The 20661-nt window shown below is 38.7% G+C and overlaps 1 protein-coding gene across 5 annotated transcripts in view; it reads right to left on the bottom strand.

The window, feature by feature from the left end:
- Positions 1-20661, bottom strand: part of LOC131547520 (receptor tyrosine-protein kinase erbB-4-like) — a 345752-nt gene that overhangs the window by 62819 nt on the left and 262272 nt on the right. For 4 of the 5 annotated variants that reach the window (XM_058788156.1, XM_058788155.1, XM_058788152.1 and 1 more), the window contains 4 exons: positions 19632-19764; positions 17523-17594; positions 15253-15346; positions 1296-1450 (listed from right to left, as the gene is read on the bottom strand). In XM_058788156.1, coding sequence (XP_058644139.1) covers positions 1296-1450; positions 15253-15346; positions 17523-17594; positions 19632-19764 — 454 coding nt within the window. The remainder of the gene's footprint in view (positions 1-1295; positions 1451-15252; positions 15347-17522; positions 17595-19631; positions 19765-20661) is intronic. The other variant, XM_058788154.1, reaches the window with a different exon arrangement.

The following is a 20661-nucleotide window of genomic DNA, read 5'->3' as shown; positions in this document are numbered from 1 at the left end:
ATAAATTCCTTAACTTAACTCTAACAGAAAACCTTGGCATTTTTTCAATTTTAAAAATGTACTTTTTATACCATTTATACAAGTGAGGATGTTCCAAAAAGGACCACTTCTAAGTACAAATTTGTCCCCAACATACGGGTTGGTACATACATACACAGATATAGATAGATATAAATATATGTATAAAGTATTATATTTAAAAAAAATATCCGTATTTAAATATCTATGTGTATGTATTTATACTTGAACATTTATGGTCTTCATAGCAATAAAAGTGCTTCACTTACATTTATTTACTAAAATATATTAAACAATAATAATAATAAAAATAACACAAAAAATTGTATGAAATGTCTCCAATGAACTTTTTGGATATTTACACATGAATTACTGTATCAGGGTCTTGAACTAAGAATCAGTTCATTGAAAAAGACAGTCTGAAAATATTCTTAAAAACAAATCATACAGCATCTAACAGCAACATTCTTCCTATTGAAGTTTAAATCAGAGATACTGTTTACATCAAAATCCTCCATCTAAACGCTCTTAGACTCGCAAGATGAATAACGATTGCCAATCTAATCTAATGACTATCTTTAGGCAACTTAACGGTCAAATAAAAACACTTTAAAATCATCTCAATCCTCCTTAATTTGATATTGCCACAATTCATCACTAATCTATCAGTGCTAGACCTATTTTAATAACCCTGTCTCTTCTGTCTCTTCCTTGACGTCTGAGTTCCTGCCCTTCCATCCTGATGCTCACAGCTTTGTCGGTTTGTCAGCTCGCCGCTAGTGTTTCAAAGCTCAACGTCACTAATCGTCCCTGGCTGACAGAGATCCCAGATACGACAGTCAGCAGTTGAGGGCTTTCATGTGACACAGGAGGAAGAAAAGTGAATCCGTGACTCAGTGTGAAGATTCCTTGAGCGGATAATGTTTTTCTCCAGGACATCTGAGCCGTCTCTCATGTAACCCCAAGGGGCTGAGGTTAAGTTGCAGGTGCCCAGCCGGATAAATTCGGAGAGCTTGATGGGTATCATTTAGACTAAAGTTGGATGGCAGAAATGCAGCAAGGGCAAACTCCTTCCTCTAAAATTAATGATGCTTTATGCACAGCCAGCTCCGAGGACACAAGTGCTCTAAAAAGGGTCAGTGCACTGACAAATAGGCTATCCGAACTTCCTGAGGCTAGAACTGACGTGGCAAACAAGCACAGGAAGTAGCTGGACCGCTACAGATATATTTCCCACACACTCACAAATTGCAAACATTTAACAAACACTTTCATACCCCTGGGTACAGTTGACATGGCAGGGGTGACACTCATTGTTGGCCTCAGCATATTTGAAGATGAAGCTGTTTGCTCCCTGTAGGCCATCAGGGCATTTCTCCACACAGTTGGGTCCGTCTTTAAAGTGAAGACATTTAACACAGTGATCAGGACCCTGCAAGAGAGAGAGAGAAAGAGGAGAAAAGAGACACATAAAATACCAGCAACTACGGATAATAACCATCCCTCACCACACACACAATGACCATAACAATCAGCCGGCGCAGGATTTATAGCGGTAATATGGAGAGAGGAGGCTGAAGAGACGGAATTGTAAGCTTGGATATCAATATGAGCACCCTTAGAGTCATCCGAGCACCTCATCAACCAGAAAGACAAATAATGCTTCCTGGACAATAGGAAGAGATGCTCCGTATTGTTCTATTAACGCACACGGCGCTCACGTAACCTTGAGGAACATCTGTGTGCGAGTGTATCTGTCTGTGCTCATTGAGACCGAGGCAGATATGTGTTTCTTTATGAGCGAATCTCTTGTGAGAGATGAATAAATGCCTTGCAGCAATTACAGCTGCTCTTCATTTCACACTGTAAACCGCCTATGATGCAATAAAGCGGCAGACAGCACCCAGACGCGGCCGTGAGAGACAGGCAGCACGCAACAGACACCGCATCAGGTCTGCCAACCTACAGTTTTCCATCAGTATTAAAAGGGATACACTACAGTTCAAAGTTTTGGAGTCAGATTTTTCTTTTTTAAAGAAATGAATACTTCAATTTGTAAAGAAGCATTAAAGTGACAGTGAAGACATTTATAATTTTACAAAATATTTCTATTTAAATTTCAATTCTGATCGATTCGGCCTCCTCATTGGTCTCCTCTGCATCATAGAGACGGGACAAGGCGTCTGCCTTGACATTCTTGGGACCTGGACGATAGGAAATGATGAAGTTAAAACGAGTGAAAAAGAGTGCCCACCTAGCCTAGCGGGGATTAAGTCTTTTAGCCTCTTGTAAATATTGTAGATACTTGTGATACGTGAATACCGTGAATTGATGTTGAGAACCCTCCAACCAATGCCTTCACTCTTCGAGGGCCAGTTTGATGGCAAGGAGTTCTCGGTTGCCAATATCGTAATTCCTCTCCGCCGGGCTGAGCTTACGTGAAAAGAAGGCACATGGATAGAGTTTGGCTGGTGTCCCCTGCTGCTGAGATAATACGGCACCGACTCCTGAAGTAGAGGCATCGACTTCAACAAAGAATGGTTTACTGGGATTTGGATGAACAAGGATAGGGGCTATGGTGAATGCTTCCTTGAGCCTCTCAAAGGCTTCTGATGCGGCTGGGGTCCAGGCAAGGGTTTTAGGTTTATTTCGTAGTAGGTTGGTCAGGGGGCTAGTAATGGTGCTGTAGTTGTGTATGAACCTGCGGTAGAAGTTCGAGAATCCCAGAAAGCGTTGGAGTTCCTTAAGGGTATTAGGAGTGGGCCAGGTCCTAATTGCCTCTACCTTCCCTTCGTCCATCTGGATGCCACCTCTGTCGATGCTGTATCCAAGGAACTGCACTGAGGACTGATGGAAGGAGCACGTTTCGGCCTTGAGGAACAACTGGAAGTCTCTCAGGCGTTGCAGGACCTCCGAACGTGGTGGCGATGTTCGGCCATGCTTTGGGAGTAGATGAGGATATCATCAATATAGACCAGCACAAATCTATGAGGAAACTCCCGGAGTACCTCGTGCATGAAATCCTGAAATACGGAGGGGGCGTTGACAAGACCGTACGGCATGACGAGATATTCGTAGTGGCCAGTAGGAGTCACGAAGGCTGTCTTCCACTCGTCCCCCTCACGTATTCAGATGAGGTTGTAAGCGCTGCGGAGGTCCAACTTGGTAAACACAGTGGCTCCGCAAAGATGTTCCAGTGCCGCTGGGACGAGAGGAAGGGGATAACGGAACTTTACTGTTATTTTGTTAAGTGCCCGGTAATCAATGCAAGGTCGTAGGCCCCCGTCCTTCTTGGCAACAAAGAAAAAACTCGAAGCAGCAGGGTAAGTCGAGGGTCGGATGTAACCTTGTTGTAGAGCCTCCTCAATATACTCTTCCATGACCTTCTGTTCGGGAAGTGAAAGTGGATAAACTTTCCCACGGGGCACTGGCTCACCCGGTACCAAGTCTATCGCACAGTCCCATGGCCGGTGGGGAGGTAATTGAGAGGCCTTCTTCGGGCAAAACACGTCACTGAAGTGGGAGTAACAGTCTGGGATGGTAACCAATTGTTCCTCTAGTGGGCTTTCTATGGACGTGGAATTGAGGGCTACTGTCTTGACACGGAGTGGAGTGGGTTGAGGGATATGTGGGAAACAGGCTGGGAAACATTGGTTACCCCACTTCAGGACTTCTCCGGTTCGCCAAGATATGGAGGGCTTGTATTGAACAAACCAGGGCCGCCCTAATACTATGTCCGCTGTGGATCCCTCCAGAACCAGTAGTTGCATCTCCTCTTCATGTAGTAACCCGATTTTAAGCTGAACAGGACCGGCACGGTATCGGACACATTTACGGTTGAGGGGTTTGCCGGTTATCGACTGGATTTGATAACTCGCCTTGGTGGTGGACTTAAGATTGAGCTGACGGCTGAGGTTCCCGAGATGAAATTGCCGGCGGATCTTGAGTCGAGGAGGGCATGGACTGGAAGGGAGAATTTGGGAGTGATAAGCAGGGCTTCAATTGACAATGGTTTCATGTTCTGGATTGCTGGTTGAATCGCACTCACCAAAAGTCGTGGTGGACGAACCGGACAAGCGGCACGCAGACGTCCCTCAGCTCCACAATACAGACACAGACCTAGGCGAAATCTTCTTTGTCATTCATTGTAGGATAGTCGAGTGTTTTCCACTTGCATAGGTTCATGTACTGGTTCTGGAGGGTCATAGATCTCTGGTTGACGGAGAAATGGAGTGCAACGGGCGGAGGAATTTTGTTCCTCGATACAGGATTGCATACGGGTGGAACATCGTATGGACAGCTGAATGAGGCTCTCTAATCCGCACAAGTCGTCATAAGCTGCTAGTTGCAAACGTAGTCGGGGTTGCTCATGCTGCAATCCTTCGGTGATGGTCTGGTCTTCTGTTACAGAAGCAAACTGAGACCAAGAGTAAGATGGATCACAAACGTTTATTTTAGGATTGAGCAGAGCAATATGGCTTGAAGGTTGTGAATATAATATCCAGTAGACCAGGTAACTGTTGATGATAGGTTGATGGGAGATCTTTGTCTTGACAGGAACTCTTAGAATGCGGACCAGAGCACACACCTCACACCGGTGGAGTAACAGACTTCGGGAGCCGATCACTGGAGCAGACAGACTGGGGTACACAGCGGACACACGGCTGGAGAGAACACTGGAGGTAAGTACATAAGGAGGTGAGTAGCAGGTAAGTCGCTGTGATAGCATAAGGAGTCTACTTTGTATGAACGAGACCAGACAGTAGGTGCGTTTACATGTACACTTTTTTGTCATTCCGATTAAAATCATTCCGATTGAAAGATTCGATGAACTGTTTACATGAGACGTTATCTAATCCGATATGGTGTTTACATGTGCCTGTGCTTTCGATTTTAGGATATGCTAATAGCCTACAGTGACAACAAAAACAAGTCACCAGAGGAAAAAACGCCCATATTTACGTTAATATTTTTAATATCTGTTTGCACTTGCTTAGAATAAACGGTTAATATTTGAATCCCTTGCGTTCATTCGAGCGCTCAGTCATATGGCCAGAACGCGATCATAGAAATCATACGCCCCTCTGTAATGCAGCTGAGATTAATTGTACTCTGATACTACAAAGTTGTACTGTACTTAAATGGAACAAATACACGATTTCTTACCAAGAGTTGCTGAACAATGAATCAAAGGAGCATTGCTTTATCACAATCGTGTTTAGTACAACATTCATGGCGTGAGCACGTATAAATTCAAGCAGATCGGAAATTATGAATCTGTCATCTATACAAATACAAATGACAAAGGCAACTTTTGGTCAAGTTGTTTATTTTCATTGAGCTACTTTCACTATCATCACTGTGTTGTTTCTAAGCTGAAAAGCAGAAAATTGCGCTTCATTTCAGATCTGTTTTTCACTCCGGACATGAGAGCAGATAGTCCGTCACACAGCAAGCGTTCTCCTTTCTAATGTGTTTTTAACTGTATAATGGAAATTTTAACTTTATACCTCCACTATTACCCAGTCTATACTGTAGTGTCGGTGTCCCCAAATCACAGAATGTACCGTTGCCGACATCATCACGTTCACGTTCTGACGACCCGACCTCTGGACGTGATGACGTAGACGCAAAGTAATCGGTTTAAAGTGTTTACATGGCAGGATTTTAATTTTGTTCGGTTTATAGAAAGGTTTATCCCACCCCTCTCAAACCGATTACAATTTCATTCGGTTTGGGCATTTTTATTCCGATTGAGGTGTTTATATGGAGCATTTTCATTCGGATTGGACTTTTAAACCGATTACAATGCTCCATGTAAACGCACCTAATGAGGTGTAGTGAGGTGTGTGCTTATATGCCGGTGTTGATTGGTGATTAGATGAGGTGCAGGTGTGGCTGATTAGAACTCGGGTGAGGGGGTGCGCTGTGACTGGCTGGTGACAGAGCCTGGTAGATCCGTAACAATTACAGTGTGATTATACATTTAAGTACCGAGTAATATTAATTAACAACATGCATTTACTATAGGGTTAGGTTTAGGGTGTGGTTTAAGGTTATTGCATGTTATTATGCATAATTTGTGCTAATACTATAGTAATTACATGTAATGTGAAACAAGGATGCCTTAAAATAAAATGTTACCAATAAAACTTATTTCATTTAACATATTAACAAAAACTATAATAGTAAATACTTAAACAACACTGGTACTGAACAATACGTTCACTGTATAGACAACAGAAAGATATTTTACAAAATATCTTCTTTTGAAAAGTCATACATGTTTGGAACAACATGAGAATGATGACAGAATTGTTATTTTTTGGGTGAACTATCCTCATCATTTCTCATCCACACTCTACTATTGCTATTAAGTGGCTAAAAACAAAACAAATGAATAAACATTCAACCACAACTAGGGCAAATCTCTGATGACTAGCATGCAGCTCTATTCAGCAATGCATTATTCATTTTAGATATTAATAAATCTATTGCATTTATTCTACCTTCTAGTCTTATCAAAATGATTGTACTTATGAGAATAGCATGCATGAACATCACCAGAATGTCGTAATTACCAGTGGGGAAACTCTGGATATTCATTGAGTTTGGGGGCATGTTAATTAAAGAATCCGGGCGGATGCAAATTAGTATTGGTCATAATTAAGTTTAAATTGCGAATGTTGACTGAACTATTTGGTTTGCACGCACTGCACGGTGCTTTAAATCTTCCCAAAAAAATACTACTCTTTTAGCTGGTTTGTGAGATGACAGGCTTGGCTACAGAACTACATTTCCCATCATTCTCTGAGGGAGCACAAGAAGATAAAGCATTAATCAAAAACCTAATGTGCATCATTTTGTTATATTAGCTCTGAAAAAAAGAGTACTGTACTTTTTGGTAAGTAAAAACGAGGAAAGAAATACGATGGCCCAGCGCGTCAATTTGATTCTGACATTGAGAGTGCCTCTCAAATCAAGCGTAGTGTGGCACATAGATAAAGGTGGACGTAAAACTCCTCCAAGGTGAGGTTAGCTAGAAAGCATAATCACTTTCTCTGTTAATTGGCTGCTTCTCCAGACACCTGCTGCACACAAATCTCCATTTCCTCTCCACGCACAAAACACTGTTTGTTAGTGTTGTTTAATTATGTCTTTGTGAAACAGATGTTGCTGATTGTTTCACAGGTAGATTAGAACACTCAGCAGTTAATCTGTGCTAATAACAACAAACATTTTAACAGCTTAGCTAAACCTGGCCTACACCTGAGAGGCCTATGGTTGTGTTTGTGTGTTAAAAGTCCTTATTGAAAAAAGTTTGTTTTCCTTGTTTCTCTCGTGGTGTATTTTAGGACCATGTAGATATGTTTTTTATATTTTGAAGATAGTTAAGGATCATTCTCCCTCAAATTAAAGTAACTTGTCTGGATGTTAATATACTTTTTTTTTTTTTTCAATTTGTAATTCTCAAAAACAATTCTCATAATATTTGCATTACTGTAATGTAGTTATATTACATATGACAAATTTTTACAATATAATAATAATATAATGATAGATAACATTTCACATTCTGGATTTATTTTTATTGTTATGTAAATATTACAATTATTTTCATTTAATGTAATATATGTTTTTATTTAAATTGTGTTTTAATTTCACACACACACACACACATACATACATACATACATACATATATACACACACACATATATATATATATATATATATATATATATATATATATATATATACACACATATATATATATATATATATATATATATATATATATATATATATATATATATATATATATATATATATATATATATATATATATATATATATATATATATATATTTGACAACAACTGAAATCTTTGCTAAACTAGTTTGATTGTTACTTTGCTAAATTAGTTTGATTTTAATCTGACAACAATAGAATTCTTTGCTAAATTAGTTTAATTGTTTGTGTTGGTTGGCTGGTGGCACATTGACAGAACCACTTCAGAAATTAATAGATAACAGGCTGTGATCAAGCAAAACCTGCATGAAAGAGATAATTTGTCATTAAAATTTCTAGACACAGGTGAAAAAAAAAAAAAGAAGATTCTGGACACGTACACAGTTTTAGAGAGTTTGTTTCTGTCTATGTTTGTGCTGATATGGGTCTCTAAGGGCTCATGATCATGTCATTTGCGAGACCTTTCTGTTTGACTCAAGCAGACAACAGCCCGAGGCCTCTGTGCATTAGAGACGGATCGGCTAAATCCACTTTTGGCAACACACACACAAGCACACGGCCGCACGCACCTTGTCATGTAGTCATCAATTTAAACCAAAGTGCTTGAGGCTGTTTTGGAAAAAGGGCAGTGCTGAGTACACAGCCCATCTGTGGTAATGTCTCTCTAACCTGATCAGATTCATGGACATCCAAACAGCTTATTCATCCCACTCTCAGGTGTCTCCTATGGGGCAAGACTCTCTGTAAACACTTGCCAAGATTAGGCAACTTAATCTACTTTCTCACTAAATTAACAAGAAGCAAAATCAATCCCACGGCTGCAAAAGTACACTTCAACAAGGGATTCAATTAATCATTGGACCAAGCCAATCGAAGGCAGTGTCTGCCGTTCAGCTCTGTTTGTGCTTTAAGCTAATAGATATTGAAAGAGATTGCACTGAAATGAAAGAAATATACTCACAGAATCCAAAATTAACAATTACCAAGCGCCAAATGCAAGAAAAATCACCTTTGGAGAGAGAACTTTCAAAATCTCAGTATAATAACGGCTCTTGTTGATATGGTCTATCAAAAAACCCTCTTTTCTTTGCTGCTGCACTAGATATTTTTAAATTAAGCACCACAACATGAAGTGAAAATATAAGGAAGAGAGACTATTCAGAGATGCTATTCTGAACATCTTTAATATTCAAGAACAAAATCAGCTTAATTAATTAATTTGCAATGAGAACAACAAATACAGATTATATATATTATATATGTTCTCATTGTATATGTATACACTGAACTCAAAGATCTAAGACTTTTTCTATGTACACAAAAGGCCTATTTCTCTCAAATATTGTTCACAAATCTGTCTAAATCTGTGTTAGTGAGCACTTCTCCTTTGCTGAGATACTCCATCCACCTCACAGGTGTGGCATATCAACATGCTGATTAGACAGCATGATTATTGCACAGGTGTAGAACCTGGTCAAAAAGAACGCACACACATAAGCTTAACTCAGAACATTCCAAGGAACTTATCTTCCATCAGCGACTCATAAAATGAACAAATGACCAACACAACGCCACAATTCTCTGACTAGCGTCCGGCCATACTCTCCTTATCACCTCGAGAGACTCGTAAACCGTGATAAGTTTGATGATGAAATGACCGTGCTACATCTGCACGGAGTTAACAACAAAGAACTACCGTATTGTCCCGAATATAAGACGACCCTGATTATAAGACGACCCCCATTTTTCCAGATGTACCTTTTGGAAAAAGGCTTTTTGAAAACCAAATCTTGTTTTTTTGTTTGTTTTTCTCTCTGTAAAACACATTTTTTTTCTTAAATTATTTTCAAATTGCATATTTTTCCTATTTTAATTTTTGTTTTGAAAGTATGGTAAATACTGGTAAAATGTACCAACAATGACATTGAAAAATATACACTTTTTGATATACCATTGAAATAACAGGTAGCCCATCTGAATTATATAACATTTAGGCTATCCATCACATAGTAGCCTACCAACATTTTATTATCAGTAGAAGTGAAATCTTATTGTAGTCTTCAAATCTGGGTACTGTCATGTTTTAAAATCACTTACAGAGGAAGTTTGGTTCCATCAGGTTAACATGACAGTCACGACTCGTGCCGCTGTAAGCTTTTCTTTTTGTTTTGTTTTCGCTCGCGATCTTTACAACACACATTACATTACATATTTCATGGCACACTCCTTATATGCGTTTTTGGCGCCACCTTGTGGGTGTATTACTGACATGCCAAAGTCTAGACCCCGAATATAAGACGACCGCGTTTTTTTCAGATGCATTTCCAAGAAAAAAACATCGTCTTATATTCGGGACAATACGGTACTTCTTTGTAGAGGTTCCAGAACCAGAGCGTTCGCGATACTGCGACCCCGCTTACCATAAACTATCTTCTGATAAACAAAAAAGTGACTGACTTACAACTTCGTCTGAGCTAAGAAGATCACCAGAGCCACACAACGTGATACTCCTAATGACCTCAGGACCTCAGCTTTGGTCTCCCGCCTTCCAAAGGAATGCACCTCTTTTCTCTTCTTCTCCAAAAAAGCACCCAAACTTTTATGGACTTTGCCAAAAGGACAATCAAGAAAAGACTGCTGCTATTAAAGCAATATACTCAAGAGACAATATATATATGAATGTGGTATTTTATGTTTTGTTTATCTTGCTGCGGTTATTAGAACTTAGGATATTTTAATCTATGACTTAACCCGTTTAGTAGGTAAAATTATAGGTATTCGATATGACAAATACCTCATGTTTGATGTCTTATATATATCTATATATATATGCTTGGTGTTTTATGTTATGCATGGTGTGTTTTAGTTTGATCTTTGTCTTATAACTGCCTTTTTGGAATAGATAGCCGTGTAAAGCTTATCTCAAATGCCGGAAGTTGAAAGGAATTATTTGTTGATTTTCAGTCTCGTATGAATGATGAATACTTTTATAAGAAGTTATTAATAAATGCTCCTCACATGATGGATGAAACATTAAGATAATGTACAGTATGCACGAAAAGGAGCCGTGCTGGGCGGGGCTCCGCCCTACAGAGACAATGTGATTGGACCAAACAGTGAATAGGATGGACTCACACCAGTCCGATAAAAACAGACACCCAGCTTTGGAAAAGCTGCGGATGAAAAACTGAGCTGGAAAAATTGGCTGCTTGGAAACTTTGGTCTCGCCTCACCCGCCTACAGATTTAACATCTAGCTGATCATCTCAAAGGACACTCTGTCCACGTCTGACCAAAGTAACTTGCAAAACCTGCAGCGTAAGAACTTCAAACCCTTGCCATTCGCACTGCCAGGAAGCCAAAGAGGATTCCCCGAGTGACGTCACGTGACAACGACACATCAGCACGAAAGTCCGGGATTTCCCTCAAACAACCATCCAGAGAGAAGAACAGCCTTCAACTCAACTCAAAGCAAGTAAACAAACAAACAATCTCTATTTGCTGAGCTGAATTGAATGAATCTTTAAAAGATAACGATAGTCGAGTCTTCTGTTTGTGACGTCTTCAGATCGTCTTGATTCTCAGGAAAGAGAATAGCCTTAAACTTTCTTCAAACTGCTTTCATCTTGCCAGAACGTGTGTATGTGTGTGTATGTGTTTTGTATTGTATCCTAGAATAGTAAATAAACTCTCGATTCATTTTTAACGAATAGTCTGGTGCCGTGATTTTCAAATCTTAAATTATTTGCCAAAGATTTTGTTACCTGTGCTCTTTGATTTACCCAACCAATTCTGTATTATTATCGTGGCCACGACAATAAGCCGAATTGCTAAAATATACTGTATTAATACTCGCTGGTCGAGTCGTTAATAAGGTATAAATTATACATTTTTGATTAATATCAATTAATCAGATCAAAATCGAATTTCTACGATTTGATTCCCTAAAGCTAAAATTATAAATAAAGGCTAAATTCCTTACAGTGTCTAAGGCTGGCCACAATAAAAGGCCACTCTAAAATGTGTGTGTGTGGGGGGGGTCCGAAAACCATTCAGTATCTGGTGTGACCACCATTTGCCTCATGCAGTGCAACACATCTCCTTCACATAGAGTTGATCAGGTTGTTATTTGTGGCCTGTGGAATGTTGGTCCACTCCTCTTCAATGGCTGTGCGAAGTTGCTGGATATTGGCAGGAACTGAGAGCATCCCAAACATGCTCAATGGGTGACATGACCGGTGAGTATGCTGGCCATGCAAGAACTGGGATGATTTCAGCTTCCAGGAATTGTGTACAGATCCTTGCAACATGGGGTGATCGTCGTGGATGAATGGCACAACAATGGGCCTCAGGATCTCGTCACGGTATCTCTGTGCATTCAAAATGCCATCAATAAAATGCACCTGTGTTCGTTGTCCATAACATACACCTGCCCATACCATAACCCCACCGCCACCATGGGCCACCTGATCCACAATGTTGACATCAGCAAACCGCTCACCCACACGACGCCATACACGCTGTCTGCCATCTGCCCTGTACAGTGAAAACCGGGATTCATCCGTGAAGAGAACACCTCTCCAAAGTGCCAGACGCCATCGAATGTGAGTATTTGCCCACTCAAGTCAGTTACGATGACGAACTGCAGTCAGGTCGAGACCCCGATGAGGACGACGAGCATGCAGATGAGCTTCCCTGAGACGGTTTCTGACAGTTTGTGCAGAAATTCTTTGGTTATGCAAACCGATTGTTGCAGCAGCTGTCCGGGTGGCTGGTCTCAGATGATCTTGGAGGTGAAGATGCTGGATGTGGAGGTCCTGGGCTGGTGTGGTTACACGTGGTCTGCGGTTGTGAGGCTGGTTGGTTGTACTGACAAATTCTCTGAAACACCTTTGGAGACGGCTTATAGTAGAGAAATTAACATTCAATTCACGGGCAACAACTCTGATGGACATTCCTGCAGTCAGCATGACAATTGCACGCTCCCTCAAAACTTGCAACATCTGTGGCATTGTGCTGTGTGATAAAACTGCACATTTTAGAGTGGCCTTTTATTGTGGCCTGCCTAAGGCACACCTGTGCAATAATCATGCTGTCTAATCAGCATGCTGATATGCCACACCTGTGAGGTGGATGGATTATCTCGGCAAAGGAGACGTGCTCACTAACACAGATTTAGACAGATTTGTGAACAATATTTGAGAGAAATATGCCTTTTGTGTACATAGAAAAAGTCTTAGATCTTTGAGTTCAGCTCATGAAAAATGGGGGCAAAAACAAAAGTGTTGCGTTTATAATTTTGTTCAGTGTATATATATATATATATACAGTGGTGTGAAAAAGTGTTGGTCCCCTTCCTGATTTTTTTTTTTTTTTGCATGTTTGTCACACTTTAATGTTTCAGATCATCAAACAAATGTAAATATTAATCAAAGATAACACAAGTAAACACAACATGCAGTTTTTAAATGAAGTTTTTTATTATGAAGGGAAAACAAAATCCAAACCCACATGGCCCTGTGTGAAAAAGTGCTTGCCCCCTAAACCTAATAACTGGTTGTGCCACCCTTGGCAGCAACAACTGCAATCAAGTGTTTGCGATAACTGGCAATGAGTCTTTCACATGTGGATGAATTCTGGCCCACTCTTCTTTGCAGAATTGTTTTAATTCAGCCACATTGGAGGGTTTGAGAGCATGAATGGACTGTTTAAGGTCATGCCACAGCATTTCAATTGGATTTAAGTCCAGACTTTGATTTGGCCACTCCAAAACCTTAATTTTGTTTTTCTTGAGACATTCAGAGGTGGACTTGCTGCTGTGTTTGGAATCATTGTCCTGCTGCATAACCCAAGTGCACTTGAGCTTGAGGTCACAAACTGATGGCCGGACATTCTCCTTCAGGATTTTCTGATAGAGTGCAGAATTCATGGTTCCATCAATTATGGCAAGTTATCCAGGTTCTGAAGCTGCAAAGCAGCCTCAGACCATCACACTACCACCACCATGTTTGACTGTTGGTATGATGTTCTTTTTATGAAATGCTGTGTTTGTTTTACGCCAGATGTAACGGGACACACACCTTCCAAATGTTCAACTTTTGTCGCATCAGTCCACAGAATATTTGCCCAAAAGTCTTGGGGATAATCAAGATATTTTTGGCAAATGTGAGACGAGCCTTTGTGTTCTTTTTGGTCAGCAATGGCTTTTGCCTTGGAACTCTCCCATGGATGCTGTTTTTGCCTTTTATGACCTCCTGGATGAGTCGTCTTTGTGCTCTTGGAGTAATTTTGGTAGGCAGGCCACTCCTGGGAAGGTTCACCACTGTTCCAAGTTTTCTCCATTTGTGGATAATGGCTCTGACTATGGTTTGCTGGAGTCCCAAAGCATTAGAAATGGCTTTATAACCCTTTCCAGACTAATACATGTAAACTATTTTGTTTCTCATCTGTTTATGAATTTCTTAAGATCGCGGAATGATGTGTTGCTCTTTAAACATGCTTCACTTTGTCAGACGGATTCTATTTAAGTGATTTCTTGATTCAACAGGTCTGGCAGTAATCGGGCCTGGGTTTGGCTAGTGAAATTTAACTCAGCTTTCTAAAATAATGTGGTTAATCACAGCTCTTTCATGATTTAATAGGAGGGGGCAAGCACTTTTTCACACAGGGCCATGTGGGTTTGGATTTCGTTTTCCCTTCATAATAAAAAATCTAATTTAAAAACTGCATGTTGTATTTAGTTGTGTTATCTTTGATTAATATTTGAATTTGTTTGATGATCTGAAACATTAAAGTGTGACAAACATGCAAAAAATGTAAAAATCAGGAAGGGGCCAACACTTTTCACACCACTGTATGTATGTATGTATATATATATATATATATATATATATATATATATATATATATATATATATATATATATATATATATATTATTATTATTATTACCAACCTCACACTTGAGTGAAAACTTATATATATATATATATATATATGCTTTTGCAATTATACTATCAAGGCTGCATTTATTTGATCAAAAATACAGTAAAAACAGTTGTATTGTTAAATATTATTATAATTTAAAATAGCTGTTTTCTGTGTAGGTTCAAAATTTGTTCTTAATAACTGTCCCTGTGATGGCAAAGCTGAATTTTCAGCAGCCACTGTTCCACATTATTCTTCAGAAGTCATTCTTATTGATTTAGTACTTAAGAAACATCTCTTATTACTACCAGTGTTAAAAAAAAAAAAAAAAAACTTTTTTTTTTTTTTTTTTTTGTGGAAATTGATTTTTTTCTGGATATTTGATGAATAGAAAGCATGCAAATCTTTTGTAACAATAAATGTCTTTACTGTGACTTTTGATCAATTCAATGTGTCCTTGAATAAAGGTCTTCATTTCTTGGTACAGTTTTATTGTTTTTAAAAACTATAAATAAAATAGGCTTATTGTTTTAGAGCAGAAATGAGACTGAACTCACAGGCCCAGTGCAGGTGAGACCATCATCATCCGCCACTTCACACTGCGCATCGCACTCCAGGCACACTGATCCGTTTGCGAACTCACGTACATCCCTATAAAACAGAAAGAGAAAGGGAACAAAGACAAACATGAGGTAACATAACACGCTACAGTGACATATAATTGCCACTTCAGAACACTCAAGGTTCAGGTGTAAAAAAAAAACCAGCATGTCAATTTTCAAAGTTCTTCCAGGAATTCCTACCCAAGCATCTAGACTATTCAATCACTAGCCTTTTAAAGTCAAGACAATTTTCCATTTTCGGACCAGACATTGTTGGTCATTAAATACACTTCAGCTTTCAGGACTTGAATGAGGAAAGTCTGAATCACAGGCAGTAAAAGAAGAGTCATCACACAAAACAGACTGGTAGATTGTGAAAGTGCAGCCGAAGGGAATTCAGCGCCCGAGGCACTGCAAGGCCGTAGGGAGGCAACAGTGGAATCTAACACATCCGCCGGGTGTTTACAGCACTTCTCAGACGGCTACCACAGCTGGCAAACACAGTTACTATTGACCAAAAGCAAACAGTCAGCCTTCACCACCTATCGAGGTGACAATTCATCAAGCACATTCAGGGACACCTCAAAGCACCACACTGAGGAAATCAGCCAGGGACCTCTGAAACAAATGATCACAAAATGGTTCAATACAGGCAAACACAGACGCTTCCCAGTCCCATCACTCCTCTGAAGACGGTAGTGACATTTTAGAAGCTGACATCCGTTGGCGTGACAAGTGGAGGACAGTAGCTTAGCAAGAGAGAAAAATATGTAAAGAAAAGGCCAGTTTTTTTTATTACTATTGACGCGTTTCCTCAATGAGTGCTAAATTAAATGACAATTAATTATTCTTTATCTAAAAGGCACAGCACATTTTAAATAGACTTTGAGGAAAGCTTGTTGAAGACCCTCTTATCATTAAAGGACTCTTCTTTTTCCCTTTATGTAAACGTTAACTTCACAGGCTCTGTGGTGTTTCCTGGTTCACTCTGTGTTCTCTCAAAAATCCAACATGAAATGTATTAATACTACTATAAAGAAAAAATATTAACATGACTGGCTGAATTTTGTAGATTCATAAACAACAGCAGAAGTGTGATTCACAAGCTAAATACAAAAGATACACTACGGTTCAAAAGTTTGGGGTCAGAATGAATATTTATTTATTTATTTACATTTAGTCATTTAGCAGACGCTTTTATCCAAAGCGACTTACAAATGAGGACATTAGAAGCAATCAAAAGAAAATATTAAAATATTTTAAAAATATTATATCTTTTATGCTCACCAATGCCACATTTAAAAATATAAAAAATAGTAACACTGTGAAGAATTATTACAATTTAAAATAACTGTTTTCTTTGAATACATTTTAAAATGTAATTTATTCCTTTATTTATTCCAGCCATTATTACTAGTCTTGTTACATGATTCTTTTGAAATCATTTTGATATGTTAATTTGACGTTCAATTTCTTATGATGTCAATTTTGAAAACACTTGTGCTGCTTAATATTTTTGTTGAAATGGTGACATCGTTTTTTCAATTTTTATTCTTTGATGAATAAAAGGTTAAAAAAAGAACAGCATTTATTTTGAAATAGAAATCCTAAATGTCACTTTTGATCAATTTAATGCATCCTTGGTAAATAAAAGTTTACATTTCAGTATACAAGTATAAAAACTGACTGACCCCAAACTCTAGAATCATAATGACCTCCCTAATATCATCTGACACTGAAAACTGCACTCTAGCAATTTCATAGGGCCATTTTTACTTCGAATGCAATGTATTCGAGTGATTGGATCACAAAGCCATCTGGACATGATATACCTATATTTGGCACTAGCCACTTGTGATCAAACACTTGAGACCAGCTGTGCAGACTGCACAACAACAACAACTGTCATAATCATCTTCAGAAACTTTCAGATACAGCTGAAACACACCACAGTAGGCCTCTTCATTTTTTTTTTTTGGTTGTTTGTTCCCAAATACAGAGTGAATCATCTTGTGCGAACAGCGAGTGTGACCACAGAGGTCGACATCCAGTGGAGAGACAGAGAAAACACAGACTCTGAAATCACCCTGCAAAAACAGATATACACACACACACACACACACACAAACAGCACAGATATTGGAGCACTGGGTGATGTGTGTGGGACGGGTGAGTAGGCAGACATGACAGTGCGAGACAGTGAAGCGTCTGTGGCCATGCCGTACCTCTCCAAACCCGCCTCCCGCTTCTCGACCACATAGGGCCTGGTGAGCAGCTTGGGCCTAGAGCCGGCCAGTCTGCAAGGCAAAAGAATCATGTGGGATGATCTCAGGGTGCATGATCCCTGGTGCTGATTCACGTTCAACCAACATGGATATGGCATACATATAAAAAAACAAGCACCCATCCATGTTTGTCCTAGTAAAAAACACACAAAGGACGAGCTTTCTTTTTAAATGGGCAGATGCAGTTTTAGAATGTGAAAATGGATTCTGTTTGTTTATTGTCTTGTTTTAGCTCTGGGCAAAGGAGAAAATAAATTTCACTGCTTTGCTCAGGCAAATCAATCAAAAGCTGATATTCGTCTTTCCCTTCGAGCAGTACGTAAGCACACAACAAATAAAGAGGGAACTCAAAACCAATCTGTAAATTACCTTCTTCACTGCACTGATCAACACGTTTAGTGTTTACTTACTCCAATTCTCTAAACCAACAGAAAGAGCTTATCCATGCCAAACCATTTTTTTGAGGTATTAGACAAACAATCACTACCAAAAATAATGTTCATGCTGGTTTGGTACTGGTTGATTTTCTGTTAAAGATGGAAGCCTTGCTGGTTAAGCTAGTTAAGCAGCCTGGCAGGAACATTAGCATACCAGCATCCAAAACACAACTTTCTGAATCTACAGCGCCTCGGAAAACAAAATGATTAGTTTTACCCAAGGCTGTTTAGGAATTTATGATGAGATAAAGACACTGGGTACCGTGAAATAACACAAAGACAATACATAAATAAATAAACTGTCAATATATTACTGGCTGCACACGAAACAAGAAAGGACAGCAAAAAAAGACTTCCAAAATATGTTTTCTAGAGTGCTTTGGCACACTTTACAAATCCACCTACAGACAATATCTACAGTATTTATGCTTTTATTAATTTTTTTTTTTTTTTTTTTTTTGTTAAATGAAGGTTTAACTTATTCTACTGCACATTTTTCCTACTTTTTAAATGCCTTTAAAGGGATAGCTCACCATTTAAAGTTCAAATTCTGTCATTTATTCATACTCATGTTGTTTCAAACCTGTATGACTTTCTTTTCTTCAAAAAGAAGAAATTTTGAAGAATATTTCAACTGTTGTTGTCCATACAATGAAAGTCAATAGGGTTCAAAAAAACACTAGACCCCATTGTCTTTCAGTGCTTGGACAAAAAAGCAATAAGACATTTTTTGAAAAACTTTTTTAGTGTTTCACAGAAGAAAGAAAGTCATGTGTAAATGATAACAGAAATTACATTTTTGGGTGAACTATACCTTTAAAGTTTAGATCATATTATTTTATATTTGTCACAGAACCAGTCTATCAAGCATAAGCTATGAAAATCCACCATAAAAATACTATTAAATTGTTTAAACAAAAGGATGAATTAATGTCATGAAGATTTATGTTATAAAACCACTTATTGTGTGGAAAGGATCCCCCGCCCCCAAAGAAATTATGACATTATGATAAATGTGTCTACTAGTAGACTAGTGAGTTTGAAAAGTCTGTTTAAAGAGTTTATTTTCTAAAAGTCCACAGGGTCAAAAGTGCCCATAGTTGAGGAAACAGTCAGTGTCTGTTTATCTGCCTAAATCTTTGTGCCTTTGTGAAAACAAAACCAAGGCTTTACTCAGTTCTTCATTCTGTCACGGTGCTCCACACACCACTGTATTTGGTGTAGACGTCATATGTGGTAGGAGATGTACCCAGCTCATCTAGCTCACCCAAACACTGTTATTTGTTTTCCAGCTCAACCAAGCTTACGTTTCATCATAGCAGCCTGCTCTCCAAAGCCAGGGGACGTGCTGCTCTACTGTTTTGTTATTGTTTGTCTAGAGGATGGAGACATGAATCTGGGTGAAATCCCTGGAGAACGCAGCTAGCTATAGTTCAATCTTAGGAATACACATCTTCTACAAGCGAACATTAATAAACAATGTCATGAAGTGTATTCAAATGATTCTACGACATAGCTTGGGTGCACCTGTGATACTTGAGATTTGTAGATTCATGTAGTAAAACTCCTGCACAAATAAATAACTGTGGGATTGTGGCATTTAACAACTTACCCTTCGTGCAGGTTGCAGGATTCGACACAGGTACGTCCCCTGCTAAAGAACCGACAGGACAGGCACTGGTCGGGTCCTGGACCCCAGCAGCCAGCATCAGAGCACAGCGGGTCACATACCATACGATCCAAAACTGCAAAAAAATATGATCATTAATGCAGGAGCATTTGTGCCAGTAAATGACTAACTTTCTCATAGTTTCCTAGCATCTTGCATCTGTCAAAAATGGCAAATATATATAATGCATATACGTATATATAATGTACATTTAATGTTACAAAAGGTTTCTGTTTCAAATAAATGCTGTTCTTTGGAACTTTTTTATTAATCAAAAAAATCCTTGTATCACTGTGTTTCCACAAAAATATTAAACCAAATCAACATATTAGAATGATTTCTGATGAATCATGTGACATTGAAGAGAAATAATGGCTGTTGAAAATTCAGAAAATACATTTTAAAATACACTAAAATAAATTACAAATAAATAAAAATTAAATTGTAATGCTTTTTTATAAACTTTTATAATTATTTATATAAATGTTTTTATAATTTAAAATTAATTTAATTTATTTTTTTAATGTATTTACGCATGTACAGCAATAGATTATGTACCAATATATTTTAAATAATGCTGTGCAAATTGTGCAGGAAATTGTGCAATTGTTGGTGATTGCGCTAATTTACTATTTTTCTAACAAAACATCACCTGCTCCAAGGCGTCTCAATGAAAAACTAATTTCTGTGCATATCTGCATTTCAGTCTATTGCACATTAGTCTCAGAAAGGTGCTGTCAGTCCACCCCTGGGAAACATCCAGTTGATAGAAAGAAAAAACCCTTTGCAAAACCGTGATTGAACACAATGTACACGCCATCTGTGAAAAATGCTACTTGTCTGGTTATGGATTAATTGTGCCTGTAAGAAGCTGGCTGTATATGAACCGCTGTATTTCAATTTGAAATGAGGACAGAATGGTCTGGGCGCCCACCCACTGAGGCACTGGATTGTGCAGCAGCTGGGAGAGTGT

The sequence above is a fragment of the Onychostoma macrolepis genome, chromosome 09, assembly GCF_012432095.1.
Source record: "Onychostoma macrolepis isolate SWU-2019 chromosome 09, ASM1243209v1, whole genome shotgun sequence".
Taxonomy (NCBI): Eukaryota; Metazoa; Chordata; class Actinopteri; order Cypriniformes; family Cyprinidae; genus Onychostoma; species Onychostoma macrolepis.
Note: the sequence above shows the minus strand (reverse complement) of the source record. Positions and strands in the feature narration are given on the sequence as shown.